We start from the raw sequence: 15,654 nt of genomic DNA on the forward strand, positions 1-15,654 counted from the left end.
CATTGTTCCTGTCCCAAAGAAGGCAGCTGCCTCTTCACCCAATGACTACAGACTAGTGGCACTTGCTTCTCACATCATGAAGACTTTTCAAAGACTGGTCCTGGACTATACGAGTCCTCTTGCAGTTGACCACCTGGACCCACTGCAGTTTGCCTATTGGACACAGACTGGAGTGGAGGATGCAATTCTCCATCTGCACCACAAGGCTTATTCTCACCTGGACAAAGCTGGGAGAACTGTGAGGATTATGTTTTTTGATTTCTCCCTTCAATACTGTCTAGCCATCCCTGTTAAGGGGAAAACTCAGAGATAAGCAGGTGGATGAGCCTATGGTGTCCCGGATAAAAGACTATCTGTCAGGCCAACTGCAGTTTGTGAAGCTCAAGAACTCGGTTTCTGATATGGATGTGAGCAACACTGGAGAACCACATGGAACTGTCCTGTCGCTTTTCTCTTCACGTACACCTAAAATTACAAATATCACGTCACTTGCAGAAATTCTCAGATGATTCTGCATTTATGGGGTGTATTGATAAAAGGGATGAGACAGAGTACAGGAATCAGGTGGAAAACTTTCTTTCTTGGTACAAAAGGAATTTCTGCATTTTAACATCAGCAAAACCAAGGAGCCAGTCACTGACTTTCACCACACCAAAGAGCTTCTACGTCCGGTCACTATTGAAGGATTAGATGTAGAGGCTGTGCACTACTACAAATACCTGGGGGTCCAAATTAATGACAGGTTGGACTGTGTCAGTGATTAACCTCAGAAATCTATTCCCATCCATCCATCCATTATCCAACCCTCTATATCCTAACTACAGGGTCACAGGGGTCTGCTGGAGCCAATTCCAGCTAACACAGGGTGCAAGGCAGGAAACAAAGCCCGGGCAGGGCACGCACGCACGCACACACACACACACCCACACGCCAAGCACACACTAGGGACGATTTAGAATCGCCAATGCATCTAACCTGCATGTCTTTGGACTGTGCAAGGAAACCCACACAGACATGGAGAGAACATGCAAACTCCAGGCAGGGAGGACCCGGGAAGTGAACCCGGGTCTCCTAACTGCGAGCAGCAGCGCTACCCACAGCGCCACCATGCTGCCGAAATCTATTCGCTGTTTTGAAAAATTATTTATTCCACTTTCCTCTTTTAGTAATATTCATATTACTATATATATTTTATTACGTGACCATTGATATTTGTTTACCTATATCTCTTCTGCCATCATGGTAATAATCATCTACTTGGGTCCCAGTATATTATCAGTTTTCTTATTTGGGTCCTCAGAGTAAAAAGTTTAAGAACACCTACCTTAAAGCATTTAGGTGATTTTTTGAAATGCCACAGCCTTTTGGAATTGTGTGCTAATGCTAGTAAAGGGGTATATTTGGTCGTTTCCCAGTTTTCATTAAAACTTAGGAATGCTGTGTCACTTTATATGGCACATTATAGAAAGCACTGAATCTAATCTATTTCTTCTTTATTTTTGTATTTTCTAGGGCTGTCAAATTAAACATCACTAATCTTCTTACATAATACTCTACTGTGGCTGTCCATTTGTCTGTCCAGGATTTTAAATCACCTGTAGCTTGCAAACCGATTGACGTATTGAACTGAAATTTGGTACACATATACTATGTGACCTCTACTGTCCACTTCGGGGTGATGATTCACCTTCAAGGTCAAAGGTCAACCCAGGAAGGTCAAGGTCAAAAATCAAATAACCTGTAGCCTGAAATTTGGTACACATATGCTACGCTGAAACTTGACCTACTAATCTGAAATTTGGTACACATATATGGTCAATGAAGTATGATCAAAGCAAGTGTATTCATTGCATGTTATCGTGCAGTGCGCTGTTACTGATTGAATATAGTTCACATGTTTTTTAAAAATGCAAATACTGACATTCAAATATAAAGAATTATTTTTTTGCATTGTCTCAACTAATTTTTAGCATCTTGTTAGGATCAGCCTATTTATATTTTAAAATGGCCAGCCTTCTGCTTCTTAAACATAGTTAGGTCCATAAATATTTGGACAGAGACAACTTTTTTCTAATTTTGGTTCTGTACATTACCACAATGAATTTTAAATGAAACAACTCAGATGCAGTTGAAGTGCAGACTTTCAGCTTTAATTCAGTGGGGTGAACAAAACAATTGCATAAAAATGTGAGGCAACTAAAGCATTTTTTAACACAATCCCTTCATTTCAGGGGCTCAAAAGTAATTGGACAAATTAAATAACTGGAAAAAAAATCTTCATTTCTAATACTTGGGTTGAAAACCCTTTGCTGGAAATGACAGCCTGAAGTCTTCAACTCATGGACATCACCAGATGCTGGGTTTCCTCCTTTTTAATGCTCTGCCAGGCCTTTACTGCAGCTGCTTTCAGTAGCTGTTTGTTTGTGGGCCTTTCTGTCTGAAGTTTAGTCTTCAACAAATGAAATGCATGCTCAATTGGGCTAAGATCAGGTGACTGACTTGGCCATTCAAGGATTTTCCACTTCTTTGCTTTAATAAACTCCTGGGTTGCTTTGGCTGTATGTTTTGGGTCATTGTCCATCTGTATCATGAAACACCGCCCAATCAATCTGACTGCATTTAGCTGGATTTCAGCAGACAGTATGTCTCTGAACACCTCAGAATTCAATTGGCTGCTTCTGTCCTGTGTCACATCATCAATAAACACTAGTGTCCCAGTGCCACTGGCAGCCATGCACGCCCAAGCCATCACACTGCCTCCACCGTGTTTTACAGATGATGTGGTATGCTTTGGATAATGAGCTGTTCCACGCCTTCTCCATACTTTTTTCTTGCCATCATTCTGGTAGAGGTTGATCTTGGTTTCATCTGTCCAAAGAATGTTTTTCCAGAACTGTGCTGGCTTTTTTAGATGTTCTTTAGCAAAGTCCAATCTAGCCTTTCTATTCTTGAGGCTTATGAGTGGCTTGCACCTTGCAGTGCACCCTCTGTATTTACTTTCATGCAGTCTTCTCTTTATGGTAGACTTGGATATCGATACGCCTACCCCCTGGAGAGTGTTGTTCACTTGGTTGGCTGTTGTGAAGGGGTTTCTCTTCACCATGGAAATGATTCTGCGATCATCCACCACTGTTGTCTTCCATGGACATCCAGGTCTTTTTGCATTGCTGAGTTCACCAGTGCTTGCTTTCTTTCTCAGGATGTACCAAACTGTAAATTTTGCCACTCTAATATTGTAGCAATTTCTCGGATGGGTTTTTTCTGTTTTCGCAGCTTAAGAATGGGTTCTTTCACCTGCATGGAGAGCTCCTTTGACCGCATGTTGTCTATTCACAGCAAAATCTTCCACATGCAAGCACCACACCTCAAATCAACTCCAGGCCTTTTATCTGCTTAATTGACATAACGACAGACTTGCCCACACCTGCCCATGAAATAGCCTTTGAGTCAATTGTCCAATTACTTTTGAGCCCCTGAAATGAAGAGGGATTGTGTTAAAAAAATGCTTTAGCTGCCTCACATTTTTATGCAATCATTTTGTTCACCCCACTGAATTAAAGCTGAAAGTCTGCACTTCAACTGCATCTGAGCTGTTTCATTTAAAATTCATTGTGGTAATGTACAGAACCAAAATTAGAAAAAAGTTGTCTGTGTCCAAATATTTATGGACCTAACAGTACCACTTCACGATGCATTTTGGGACAGATTTCACTACTATATCTCTGATCTTAGATATTCAGTTGTACTAAGGACTGCTTTTTAAATACTTTGGCAACAACCTAAGATATATTTCTGCTGCAAGTCCTGTTCTGTTTTATTTTTCAAATTAAGGTCCCTGACTTAATCTTCTCTTATGCCAGAACTGTTTAGCTTCCACTGCAGCAAGCACAATCTAAATAACTGTAATATTTCTAATTTTCTTTTTTTATAACATACTTTTTATTACCATAAATAATAAACCATACTATAACCATAATTTTTATTTGTGTTTTCAATGTAAGTAGTAGTCATTTAGCTACCTCAGCCAACACTCAGTTTCACAAGCATCTTAACTTACTTGGTTGCTGACTTGGCACACACTGCTTAAAACAATGAGGTCTAAGGAAAAATGTACTGAATTAAAGGTCTAAATACTTAAATGAATATGAGATTTCTGTTTTTGACTTAAATTTATAAACTTTTCTGTAAATGTTTCACTATTGTCATTATTAGAAATTGAGTTTGCTTGCATGACAATAAAAACAACATAAGAGTGTTAAGTTACATTTTCTTTCTAAATAGACTTTTCTGAATCCTGTAATGCTGACATGGTTTTGAACATTACCATAGTGGACATGTTTAACACAAATGGAAGGAGATAAGACATTTTCCTGCAAACCAGTGACAGTGCTGCCTCTTTGTATTGACGAGCTCACAATTCTGATACCAGAAGTAGTTCCTGGGATTCCCCTGAAACTATCTCCAAATGGGGGTAAAAGCTGATCCTTGGTCAAAGAGTTTTTGAGATTGGAGATGGTAGGTTAGAGAGTGACAATGGATTAATGGTAGGAAAGAACTGAGGCCATTTGTATTGAGGAGTTGAAACAGAAGAGTACAGAATTGCTTGTGCACTTTGTTTGTTGTATTATTCTTTTACTTTGTGTTTCTTCCAGTTTCCCTAACTTTGACTTTTCGAAAAAGATCCTTCTTTTGAGAATTTGTTCTGGATGAAGCTGGAACTTAATCATTAAGTACTAAAATCAAATATATAAAATGTACATTTCAAGTGGTGATTGTATGCTTAATTTATTTCAGTCAAATCCTGTCCAAAAGAGTTTAACTATTCTTTTAATGTTATTTTGATATAGGATTTCTTTAAAAGAAAAGCACAGTTCAAAGTTTTTTTTTTTGTACATAAATCAATAAATGCAGCTGAACATATATTATCTTTTGCTTAATCTTTACTATTACATGAGTTTTAAAAGTATAATATTTACTAATCATTTTCATAAAAATTAACCTGAGAACAGGTTTGGAAAAGTAATTACTGAATTAAACTGACAGTAAAACACAAAGTTACAAGTTTTATTAAATTGTTGTTTGTAAAGGTTAAATGATTCAATTTAAATTAGCTTTGTGTAAACCTATAAATGTACTTATTATTCTTTTCTCATTTCTAAAGAAAACTGTTACTGCATATCAGAATTAAATGCATTGCTTAAGAGTAAGGACGCTGCTTAGAAAAAAAACCCTGTGACTTAGCAATTCCTTTTTCAAATCAGTAAGTGAACCTTGGTACCATCACCAAAAAGCTGGAGCCTTTTCTAGCAAAAACAAGCAAAAGGCAGAAATCAGCCTTGGACGGAGCATTTGTCCATCATTAAACTTAATAGCTGCGTGTGGTCTTCAGGACAAAAACAACCCGAAGACTCCTTAGCAGTTTTACTTTATTCATGAATTTGGAGAGGCATCAGCTAACTCTTAAAAATTACCCAGAGCAGAGGACGTGGACCCGCCAGTGGTTTCTACCCCACTGGCTTTCGTAAGAAGACACTGGTAGTACCATATCTTAGCTGTATCACTGGCATATGAGTCTTATTAATCTTTGTCTCAAGAAAATACCTCCGGATAGACAATATTTTTAGTGAAATCTTCAAGCCTTGCCCTCTGTTGCTGAGGAATTTCACTTGCATGTTGTTGAGCTGCGGCGTTTGCTTCATTTTCAACATTTTCTCACCTCATCAGTGTCATTAGCACAATGTTGTTGTTGCATAGTGCTGTTTGCTGCACACAGGTCTTTCATTGTGAGAAGTCAGGTGCATCCAAGCGCTGAAAAAATTTAAAAGTGCATGCACACACCATCTAGTGGCTGTGGTTGAGCGGGAGAAGAGCGGACTGCTCCGTACATACACAGGTCTTACATTTATATACAGTAAGTCTAAACCTGCTCAAAAACACCCTAGCTCATAATAGATCGATTTACATTCAACATAAAACAAGACTCATCTTCAAACTGTGGGGAGAGATATCCCTAGGCATTATCCTGTGATTATTATTAGAACAAAAATCCCAATACCAAATAAATGAAAACACATTTTAACTATAACAAATAAAAGGAGCTAGTTTTGTGTAAACTTAATGCAGATTTGAATAAATTATGACTAAACAAAAATATTAAAATTAAAAACAGTTGGCAAAGAAAGACCAAATAGCTGTTTGAGTTTTCTTATTTTTCACTCTATAGTTATTCAACCCTGCGGTGGGTTGGCACCCTGCCCGGGATTGGTTCCTGCCTTGTGCCCTGTGTTGGCTGGGATTGGCTCCAGCAGACACCCGTGACCCTGTGTTCGGATTCAGCGGGTTGGATAATGGATGGATGGATAGTTATTCAACCTTTGTATATTAAATTCTGGTTATACAGACAAATGCATTTCTAGTATTTACAAATCAATTTATGGATAAAATAGAATTATAATATTATTATTATTGTTATTTAGCTTGTGTTCTACTGAAAAATGTATTAAATACACATAAGGAATGAATCATGTTTTTATACATTCTGCTTACTTTTGCCTTTTGGTTGAGCCTTTCCATTCTCTGCAGATTTTTTCCCTGTGATAGCAGCTAATTCAGCATGCAAATCTTCATCATCAGCATCATTTAAATCCATCATTAAGTCGTCTGCGTTGAAGTCCATAAACAACCCCATCTGACAAGCAATTGTGACAGCAGGAAAAATAAACAAAAGAGCAGAGTTAATCTCTGTAACTAATGCAATTGTATGCTTTAATTTAATGAGCTCTGCAATGAAAGGGGACACAAGACAGATTACCACTGTTAATCAGCAATATAAAAAATATTTTGAATTGTTCAGTAATTTCTCACCTCATGCAAAGAAACGCAGTTGAATTACTTCATCTTACTTTATTTATTTTTTTCTTCAATGCAGTGTCAAAAGCCATATCATACCATACCATCTTCTAAGCCCAGTCAATCCTAACAGGGTTGTGGGGTCATGAGAAGCAAATCTCACTAAAGTTGCTTTCCATGAGTACTATTAATCATAAAAAGAAAGACCCAAGTGTACCTCCTGTTTTATTTCCATTACTTTTCTTCTGATGATTAATGGAATCAGAAGTGAATTTTTTTAGCTCTGATGATTTCTGCTCAGTATATGGAATTTGTGTTAATCTGGAAACACCTGAAATGCTTCTTTTGTGACATCACTGTCACTAACTGCTTTCATCAAGTATGAAAAAACTATGAAAAGTCTTGAAATTATTACTGTATTATCACAGTCGTGTTGCTCTGAACATCATTTTTAAAACACACACTTAATTTGTCAATAGTTTTACTTCTTTGCCGTTTTTACTTTTTGTGCAAAATGTTTGCCAGACATGCACTAGAATAATGACCATAACATTAGCACGTACTATATATTGGGCTGATGACAGAGTTGCATGTAATTTGAAAAGTTTAATCCATGCAAAAGCATAGAATAGAGATAAATGTCAGAGATATTAGAAGAAACAGACATCTTGCACAGCATGGGTAAAACACAAAAGCTAAAAAAAATGTTGAAAAAAAGCAAAAAGAACTATTAGCACAACTGAAGGAAACTGCCATGGATGAGGTTTAACACAGAGAAACATTCCCACTCATACATCCATTTATTAAACAATGTTTTTTCTATTGTAGGCCCCTGACGATCCAACGTTAATCCAGGCAGCATTAGGCTCAAGACTGGAAATATCCTGGACAGACGTGGTTTGAAATTGCAAGTTAAAACGATAAAGGAATTATTAATTACACCAAACATAAAACATAAGCAAGAGATACCTTAAGAGAAGATATGAAGAAAATGACTATGGTACTAACTTTTCTTTTTGCCATTTCATTATAATTATTTTAGCTTTTTTTTTCTTTGCACTGCTGTATGCATTTCTGTCAGCTTCTTTAAAATTCAAATATACAGTACAGTATATTGCCTCTTGTATGACTTGCACATAGATCCACAAAAACACCGCTATCAGCCAAAACTGAAAAATGTGCTAACAGTTCATCCAAGTTGCAGTCCACTTGCGACTCCACTTCACATAAAAAAACAAGTAGTGCACAATAAAACTGACTCTGGTAACCAAAACAAGCTTTTAAAATGGCAGAAACTAAATTAATGACTCAAGTACATCTTTGTATTCTTATAGTTTTACGGTTAAAACAAAATCTAGGAGCACAATGACAGATCAGCCTCATACAGGTGTTCCCATTAGCACAATTTTGATTTGATTTTGATATACTTTATTATTCTCAGAAGGGAAATTGTTGTTTCACACACATACAAAGCATAAACTATGCAAGCCATGAAACTAGACTTGAACAGGTCTGATAAAAAGTAAAATGATGTTTCAGATTAAGTGTAGGCAAAAAAAACTTGCATTTATAGTTTTCTGTGCAGATTTTTGGAAAAACGAAAATGATGAAAGCTAAAATGTTTAACAGTGATAATTAAAAGTTGCAGTTCAATAAAACAAAATGTCTAAACAACTATATTGGATTTTAAAATCTACACATTAAACATGTTCTTTTATGGAGCTTTATTTAAGTGACCCAGTCTTCTCATTCAAATATGTGGTTCATGTAAAACAGGAGTTACACAAATTATTCATTTCTAGATATTACTTTAACATTAAAATCCAGCTTTGAACATTTTCCTTTAGCTGTCCGGCATCATTTCACATATCTAAGAGTCACAATTATAGATCTTACTAGCTTTTTCATGTTTACCTGATACTACCTAAGAGACTCACCATCACTAAAAGGAAGATTTGATCTAAAATCAGTCTGCCTTTTCAATTGCATTCCAATTTATGTAAAAGACTTAACAGAAACTAAATGAAACAGACCAAGGTGCTGGTCACAAAAACCATTCTTTCAGCAACCAAGAGGAAAACGTTTAGAGCTTTAGAGACATATGCATAAATAAAATATTTACATCTTTGTCACAGAAATAATTTATCACTGCATTTCTTCCATTATATGCCATGTCACAGGAATCTGTAAAAAGAACACTCCCTGCTTTATCCATTGTGGTGTCTCTACTGTATACTCCTAATATTGTAAGAGAAAGCACCTCAAAACTACACCAGTGCTTCAATGATTATCTCATCGCTTCATAATCTAAAACAGCACTAGGAAATGAACACTGCAATTAGATTCTCTGACAATGAAGGAATATATTATTGGTTCACAGAATACATTTTTTTCACAATATGCTCATAACATGATTCAATTCAGTTTAAAATTGATCAATGTGTTCCTCTGTTTTTCAGTTTATTATGCAAAAATTATATCTCAGATTAGACTAGACTTACCAGGACATTTTTCACAAACATGATATCCTTAGTCATATATTATTCTGCTTTACAGGATGAATACAAACTTCCCTATTGTAATGTAATTTTCTGTACTATTTAAAATAAGAGAAAATTAAACTTACAATAACAAGAACACTAAAAACATTTTTCAACATATGGCATTCTTTTATTAATGTTATTCTCAGCAAGCACTCTTGCAGTAATTACTGAACAAGCTCCTACAGTGCAAGCCTTTAAACCAAACCACCTTTACCATAACTATCCCTTATTCTACTCTCCTCACCTCCTTTATACTCTTTCACCCAAACATGCACACTCTAGATCGGGGGGTATTTTTTGTACGTCACTTAAATCATCCGAGATCAGGTGCCTCATCTTGGATAAGTTAATGCCGGTAACACTCATCCGGGATAGGTCGGTTTTTCAAACGCAGCCGTGTATTAGATTAGTCTAGCTGGATTTAATCATTCGAGATGAATGCGCGCGCCTGCGCTGAGTGAAAAGCCCATATTTATTGAGTCTAGAAAACATGATCAGCAAGTCTTTGATAGGCTGCAACAAAATGACGAAAGAACGGGCGCATTTTTTTTTCACACACGCGGCGCAAGACCTTTTATTCAAAGGACACGAGGAATTTCAAGATTTAATATACACAAGGGGTAACACTGCAAAAGCAGCCCAGACCAGAAAAGACGGGTGGCAAAAAGTGGCCGAAAAAATTAAACGCTAAAAAGTGTACATTGTACTTACTGAATGCAGCGTTTCATTTCCTATGTGTCAGATTAATTATTATTTAATATGTCATAATTCCAGATCAAACGTGAGCACAAGGAGAACATGGGAACAGGTTAAAGTGAAGTACAAGAATATACTTCAAACTGGTAAATATTGGTATATAACTATTTAAAGAATTGTTGACATAAAGAATCATATATAATATAAAAAACATTAATTTTAAAGCTAATAAGGAGGCAGACAAGCAAAAAACAGGTGGAGGTCCACGCGGTCCAGACCTAACCCCTGCAGAAGAGTTGGCTCTCCAGCAAAATGCCCATCGCCCTGTTTCTGAGGGCATTCCAGGGGGAAGCTCCTCCTCAGAACCAGTGGCAGGAAGCAGTGGTCATTTCATTTCAGGTAAAGGATGGTCATTGCATATTTGTCCTCCATGTGTGCCATAGGTATGTTCCATATAGCCCTCTTTTTTGTTGGGTCAGTTGCAGGGAATGTCATATCCCTTGAACCTGTGTCTGACCAACGAGATATTGACAAAGGTCAAATATTTGACGAAGACACTGTGTCTGATTATTCATCAGGAGGAGAGGTACATTTTCCAAATAATGTTTGATCAAACTCCACTCTGATCAGTCCCATGTGCCCCAATCACATTTGGAAATCCTGGTAATGAGAATGTTAGGCTGATTGAGATTCTTCATGGAACTGTGGGTGTTTTAGCCTGTGTATTACCTACTGCAATGGCATGAAACGCCTCTTTTATTTTGTCTGCACACACAGATGTCCAGGAAACACTATGAAAACCCGAAGGAAATATTTCAGAGCCAAACAGACTTTACGAATTGCCTGGCAAACTGCACTTTTAGTTAGATTTTCCGCATTGCCTACAGTATATAAAAAAGTGCTGCTTGTAAAAAACCTCAAAGCAATGCATACTGTCTGTGTGGTTGTGATAGCCCGACTTCGCCTAGTTTGACTTCGAATATAAGGTGCTAATAAATCTTTGAGGTACAATATTCCCCCTCGGCTAAAGCAGTATCTTTCGAAAAGAATTTCCTCCAGGAGCAATAAAGGATCTTGCCGATCACGCAAAACCCTCTCTATATGAAATTCTCTTCGTATAATTTGTGCACCAATATCAATTGGTCGCTCATTCATGAACGGCGAAGCCATGACTGGATGACTTCCACGCACCGTCACTGATTACGTGTGTAAACTAATCCTTGTTTATGTAGAACAAACCTGCTCCAAGCAGGTTTGAGGATTAGGATGTGTTGCTATGACAACACTTCCAGAAAGAGTTTTGAAAAACCGACAGATCCAGGATCAGGCCAAATCGTCAACAATTACATGTGGCTAAATGACTAATCCATGTACGAAAAATACCCCCCAGGGGTCTCCAACTTCAATCCTGGAGAGCTACTGTGGCTGCTGGTTTTCATTCTAACCCTTTTCTTAATTAGTGACCAGATTCTACTGCTAATCAAATCTTTGCCTTAATTTTAATTACTGATGCACAACTTAAGACTCAGGCCCCTTAATTATTTAGTTTTTCCTTAATTAGCAACCAAATAATATTAAGATACAAAATGTACCAACACATAAACAACAACCTGCGCCCATCACACAGTAACTGAAAATAAAGAAAGGTGAAGGCCTCAGTAATGTTGATCAGCTCAGGTCCACAAAACATTTTGACAGCGCCCTTAAAAAAGAAAATCAACAGTTTTGGAAATGTCTGCCATGGCAGAATAAGTGCCATGGAATTAAATAATGGGTTTAATTAGCAACTAAAATTGGCTTCAAATTAATACACTGAATGAAGTGAAGTTGGTTAGAGTTTAATGCCCCAACTTAGTTGGTCATCTGTTGGCTCACTTCACATCAAATTTATGTTTAGGTGCCGTTTCTGGAACAAAGAATCAATTCAGCGGTCAGAGTCTCAAAAAAAGTCAATTAAAATAAAGGGAAATAGTTAATTAGCAGCAAAAACTGGTCACTAAGTAAGAAAAAAGTTAGAATGAAAACCTGCAGCCATAGTAGCTCTCCAGGACTGGAGTTGGAGACCCTGCTCTAGATTAAGTACTTCCATTAGCTGTGGATGCTTTACTAAATTGTAATGTTTTACATTGCATCATATTTAGATAACAAAAATCAATAAAATACTCGCGCGTGCGCACCCTCCCTCCTTAATGTTTACCTTTTTGGCAGCTTCAGCGCCCTGCCCCTTGGAATGGGGGGGTTTCTTGTTTCGTCTACCCAGCATGTCAACTCACCAGGCAGGCTCACCAGTCAAGTAACAGCTGAGACAGTAGCCCTAAATATGGAGGAAAACATTAAAAGGAATACAAAGACGGATGCGCGTAATCTGAAAGTTTTACATAGGCGTAACTCAGTAACGTTGAATAAAATAATTTGGAAGGGATTATGTTTACATTGTAAATACTATATAGTGAGATATTTCTAAATGAGGCCATTAGTAAAGTCGTCTTAATTTGCAACTTATTTGTTCAAAGGACAGCAATACATAGGGCGGGACGGCCGGTGTTCATTTTTTAATGTCATAGTACATTACAGTACCACGGTGTCCGCAATATATGGATATACAAAATGCGTCAAAATATTTCTAGCAAACAATAGTGAATGTACTCTATGTCTAACTTACAGAACATGTATTTGTAAACGATAATTACCTTTGGGGTACTTCACTTCCTTCGTACTTACGTTTTGTAAGATACGTGTGGCACTCCCGCTCCGAGGAACCAACAACGAGTTGCGTGTCGTGAGACAGGACAGGTAGCACGTGACTTTCAGCCGCAACACCCTTTCTACGCCACGCCCACCGGAAGAAAACGCCGGGGCAGACTGGCAGACTTGCACGGACGGCTGCGATGGCGCGCCGACTAGTGCCACCCAACGGAAACTGGCGGATGGTGTTCAGTACCTTCGTTGTATTCGGCTCTTGTTTGTGTCCTCCCATACTGCCTACAAAACAAGAAACACCCAGTGGTTTTGAGTCCAGAATGAAAATAGTCTTCCTCATATGCGGATGATATATTAGTACTCTGAAAATTTAGAATAAGCTTGCCTTGAGAGGCAGATGGAATTACGAAAGCTCTATTCAGAAATATTTTAATAGCTCTGGTAGTTTACACTGAGATATTTGACTTGTGTGAATCATAATTTGCACAGCACAACTACAGTATTCAATCAATGATGCTCTGAAAATACTTCCATAGTTAGTAATGAGGATTTTTTTTTCCAGTTTAACCTTTCTATTAACATCAGGACCAACAGTCAGTCATTTTCTAACCAGCTTAGTCTTGAACAGGGTTGTGGGAGTCTGCTGGAGCCTATCCCAGCTAACATAGCGCACAAGGCAAGGATAAACCCTAAAGAGGGTGCCAGTCTGTTGCAGAGCAAACACACACACACTCCCCAGCCACACACTAGGACAAATTTAGGGCAAATCTGAGTAGTGAGATAAGCGCTATATAAATGTAAAGGGTTATTATTATTATTATTATTGCAAGGCAGCAGCATTACCACAGAGCCACTGTGCCACCTGTTAGGGCAAACAGTACATGCAAATTACATTTAACACAGAATATTCGTAACTCCAGAGAATGTTAGCTTTATCAGAAGCACAGCTTATTCTGGCAGTTATTCATCTGAAAGAAAACCAACTACAAGTGCTGCATATTTATTAACTAGCAGGGGTGCCTGGCACTGCCTAGGAAGGAATAAAGTGCAGATGAACTCACTAAGTAAATTCTTGGGGGGTGGGGGGGGTGGAGTATTTTAGCCCCAAATGAAAATTTCACTGACTAAACTCACCCTGAGGAGCAACTTTGTGTACCTGTTCCAATTTGAGACAGAGTACAGTAGTCAGGTGGATAACTTTGTTTCTTGGAGCAAAGAGAATTGTCTGCATCTTAACATCAGCAAAAACAACTTTTGCCACACCAAAGAGCCTCTATGTCCGGTCACTGTACAGGGAGTGGATGTAGAGGTGATCCACTCCTACAAATACTTGGGGGTCCACATTAATGACAGGTTGGACTGGTCTCAGAACACAGAGGAACTATATAAGAAAGGGCAGAGCAGGCTCTTCTTCCTTAGGAGACTGCGTTACTTTAAAAATCTGTGATGGCCAGTGCAGTTTTCTGCGCTGTGATGTGTTGGGCAGGTAACATCACTTCAAGAGAGGCCCACCGAATAAACAAGCTAATTAAAAGAGCAGGGTCATTTATGGGACACACTCTGGACCCCTGTGGTAGTAGCAAAGGAGAGAATTAAAACAAAACTGACTTCCATTATGAACAATGCTGCACATCCTCTCTCCGCTAAACTTACAGTATGTACTTTCAGCCAACAAATTATTCAGCAGAAGTGTCAAGAAATGTCACAGGGGCTCCTTTACACCAACAGCAATATGCCTGCATAATGCCTAACTGTGATTGTGACTGTCAAGTCATAAGTTTTCTTTACTTTCTTTTTGTAGTACTAGGGTGTTGTAGAAGGGGCCTGTGTTGCCTCGAAAGCTTGCATATTGTAATCTTTTTAGTTAGCCAATAAAAGGTGTCATTTTGCTTGGCTTTTCTCTACTTTCTTTCTTTTTAAATTTGTCTTCCTTTTTGGTTATTCTGGTGAGTGTTCAGACCACAGTGTGTGCAAAAAGGCCAAATTTCTTCCTGGCACAAAAATAAACTTCTATCTTCTATCTGCTATTTCCAAATCACAAAAACACCTCCTGAGGCATGTCCCACATAAAGCACAATTGAGGTCAAATTTTGATCGAAACATAGGTCATCTGTTACACCATTTGTTCATGCTCCTCTTTTGCCAGAACACTTGTGGAGGTATTTTGGATTATTGTCCTGATAAGAGTTCAAATAAGCACAAGCCATTTTGGATGGTTTGTCAATTTAGAATACTGTGACAGCATGCTGGTTTAGCCTGACTTCCGTTCTAAATAAATTGCTTACAGTAAGTCAGGAAATCACCTCACCCCATCAACCCTCTTCCCCCAGTGCTTCTTGGAGAGAACCACACATGCAGAGAAGATGACAAGATGATGTCTGCATCTTGTGATTATGCAGTGGAAGGAACCGAGAATCTCATATTTAAACTCATCAAACAAAAGGGCAGAACTCCACTGATGCCCATTGCCTGGGTTAATTGGCCCAAAGAAGTATCTTCTCATTATTTATCTCCTTCAGTAGTGGTCTCTGCAAAAATTCTATGAGAAAGGCCCAATGCACACAGTCTCCTCTAAACAATTGATGCTACTAAGTATACAGCTTGAACTCAGTGAAGCATTTATTTGGGCTGTACTTTGAGGCTGAAGGCTCTGACAAACTTTGAGTAACTCTTTGTGTGCCTTTTCACAGGTGGTCCTCATAAAAAGCAGTCTATACCACTGCACTTATGGTTTGTGCAAAGGCAATTAAAAAAACTTTCAAAGTCCTTGACATTTTCTACATTGACTGAGCTTCTTTCCTTAAAGTGATGATGTAACACCGTTTCTCTTTGATATATTGAGACATCCATGTGCTATTATGGATTA

At 38.0% G+C, this 15,654-nt stretch overlaps 1 protein-coding gene across 1 annotated transcript in view; it reads right to left on the reverse strand.

Annotated features, from left to right (window-relative positions):
* cc2d1b (coiled-coil and C2 domain containing 1B) overlaps window positions 1-12,928 on the reverse strand; it is a 56,356-nt gene extending 43,428 nt beyond the window's left edge. Inside the window, exons 1-3 of the mRNA XM_028811460.2 lie at window positions 12,810-12,928; window positions 12,286-12,402; window positions 6,547-6,688 (exon numbers count right to left, since the gene is read on the reverse strand). Of these exons, the coding sequence (XP_028667293.2) occupies window positions 6,547-6,688; window positions 12,286-12,351 (208 nt within the window). The 5' untranslated portion in view covers window positions 12,352-12,402; window positions 12,810-12,928. The remainder of the gene's footprint in view (window positions 1-6,546; window positions 6,689-12,285; window positions 12,403-12,809) is intronic.
* Window positions 12,929-15,654: the final 2,726 nt, after the last annotated feature.

The sequence above is a fragment of the Erpetoichthys calabaricus genome, chromosome 10, assembly GCF_900747795.2.
Source record: "Erpetoichthys calabaricus chromosome 10, fErpCal1.3, whole genome shotgun sequence".
Classification (NCBI taxonomy): domain Eukaryota; kingdom Metazoa; phylum Chordata; class Cladistia; order Polypteriformes; family Polypteridae; genus Erpetoichthys; species Erpetoichthys calabaricus.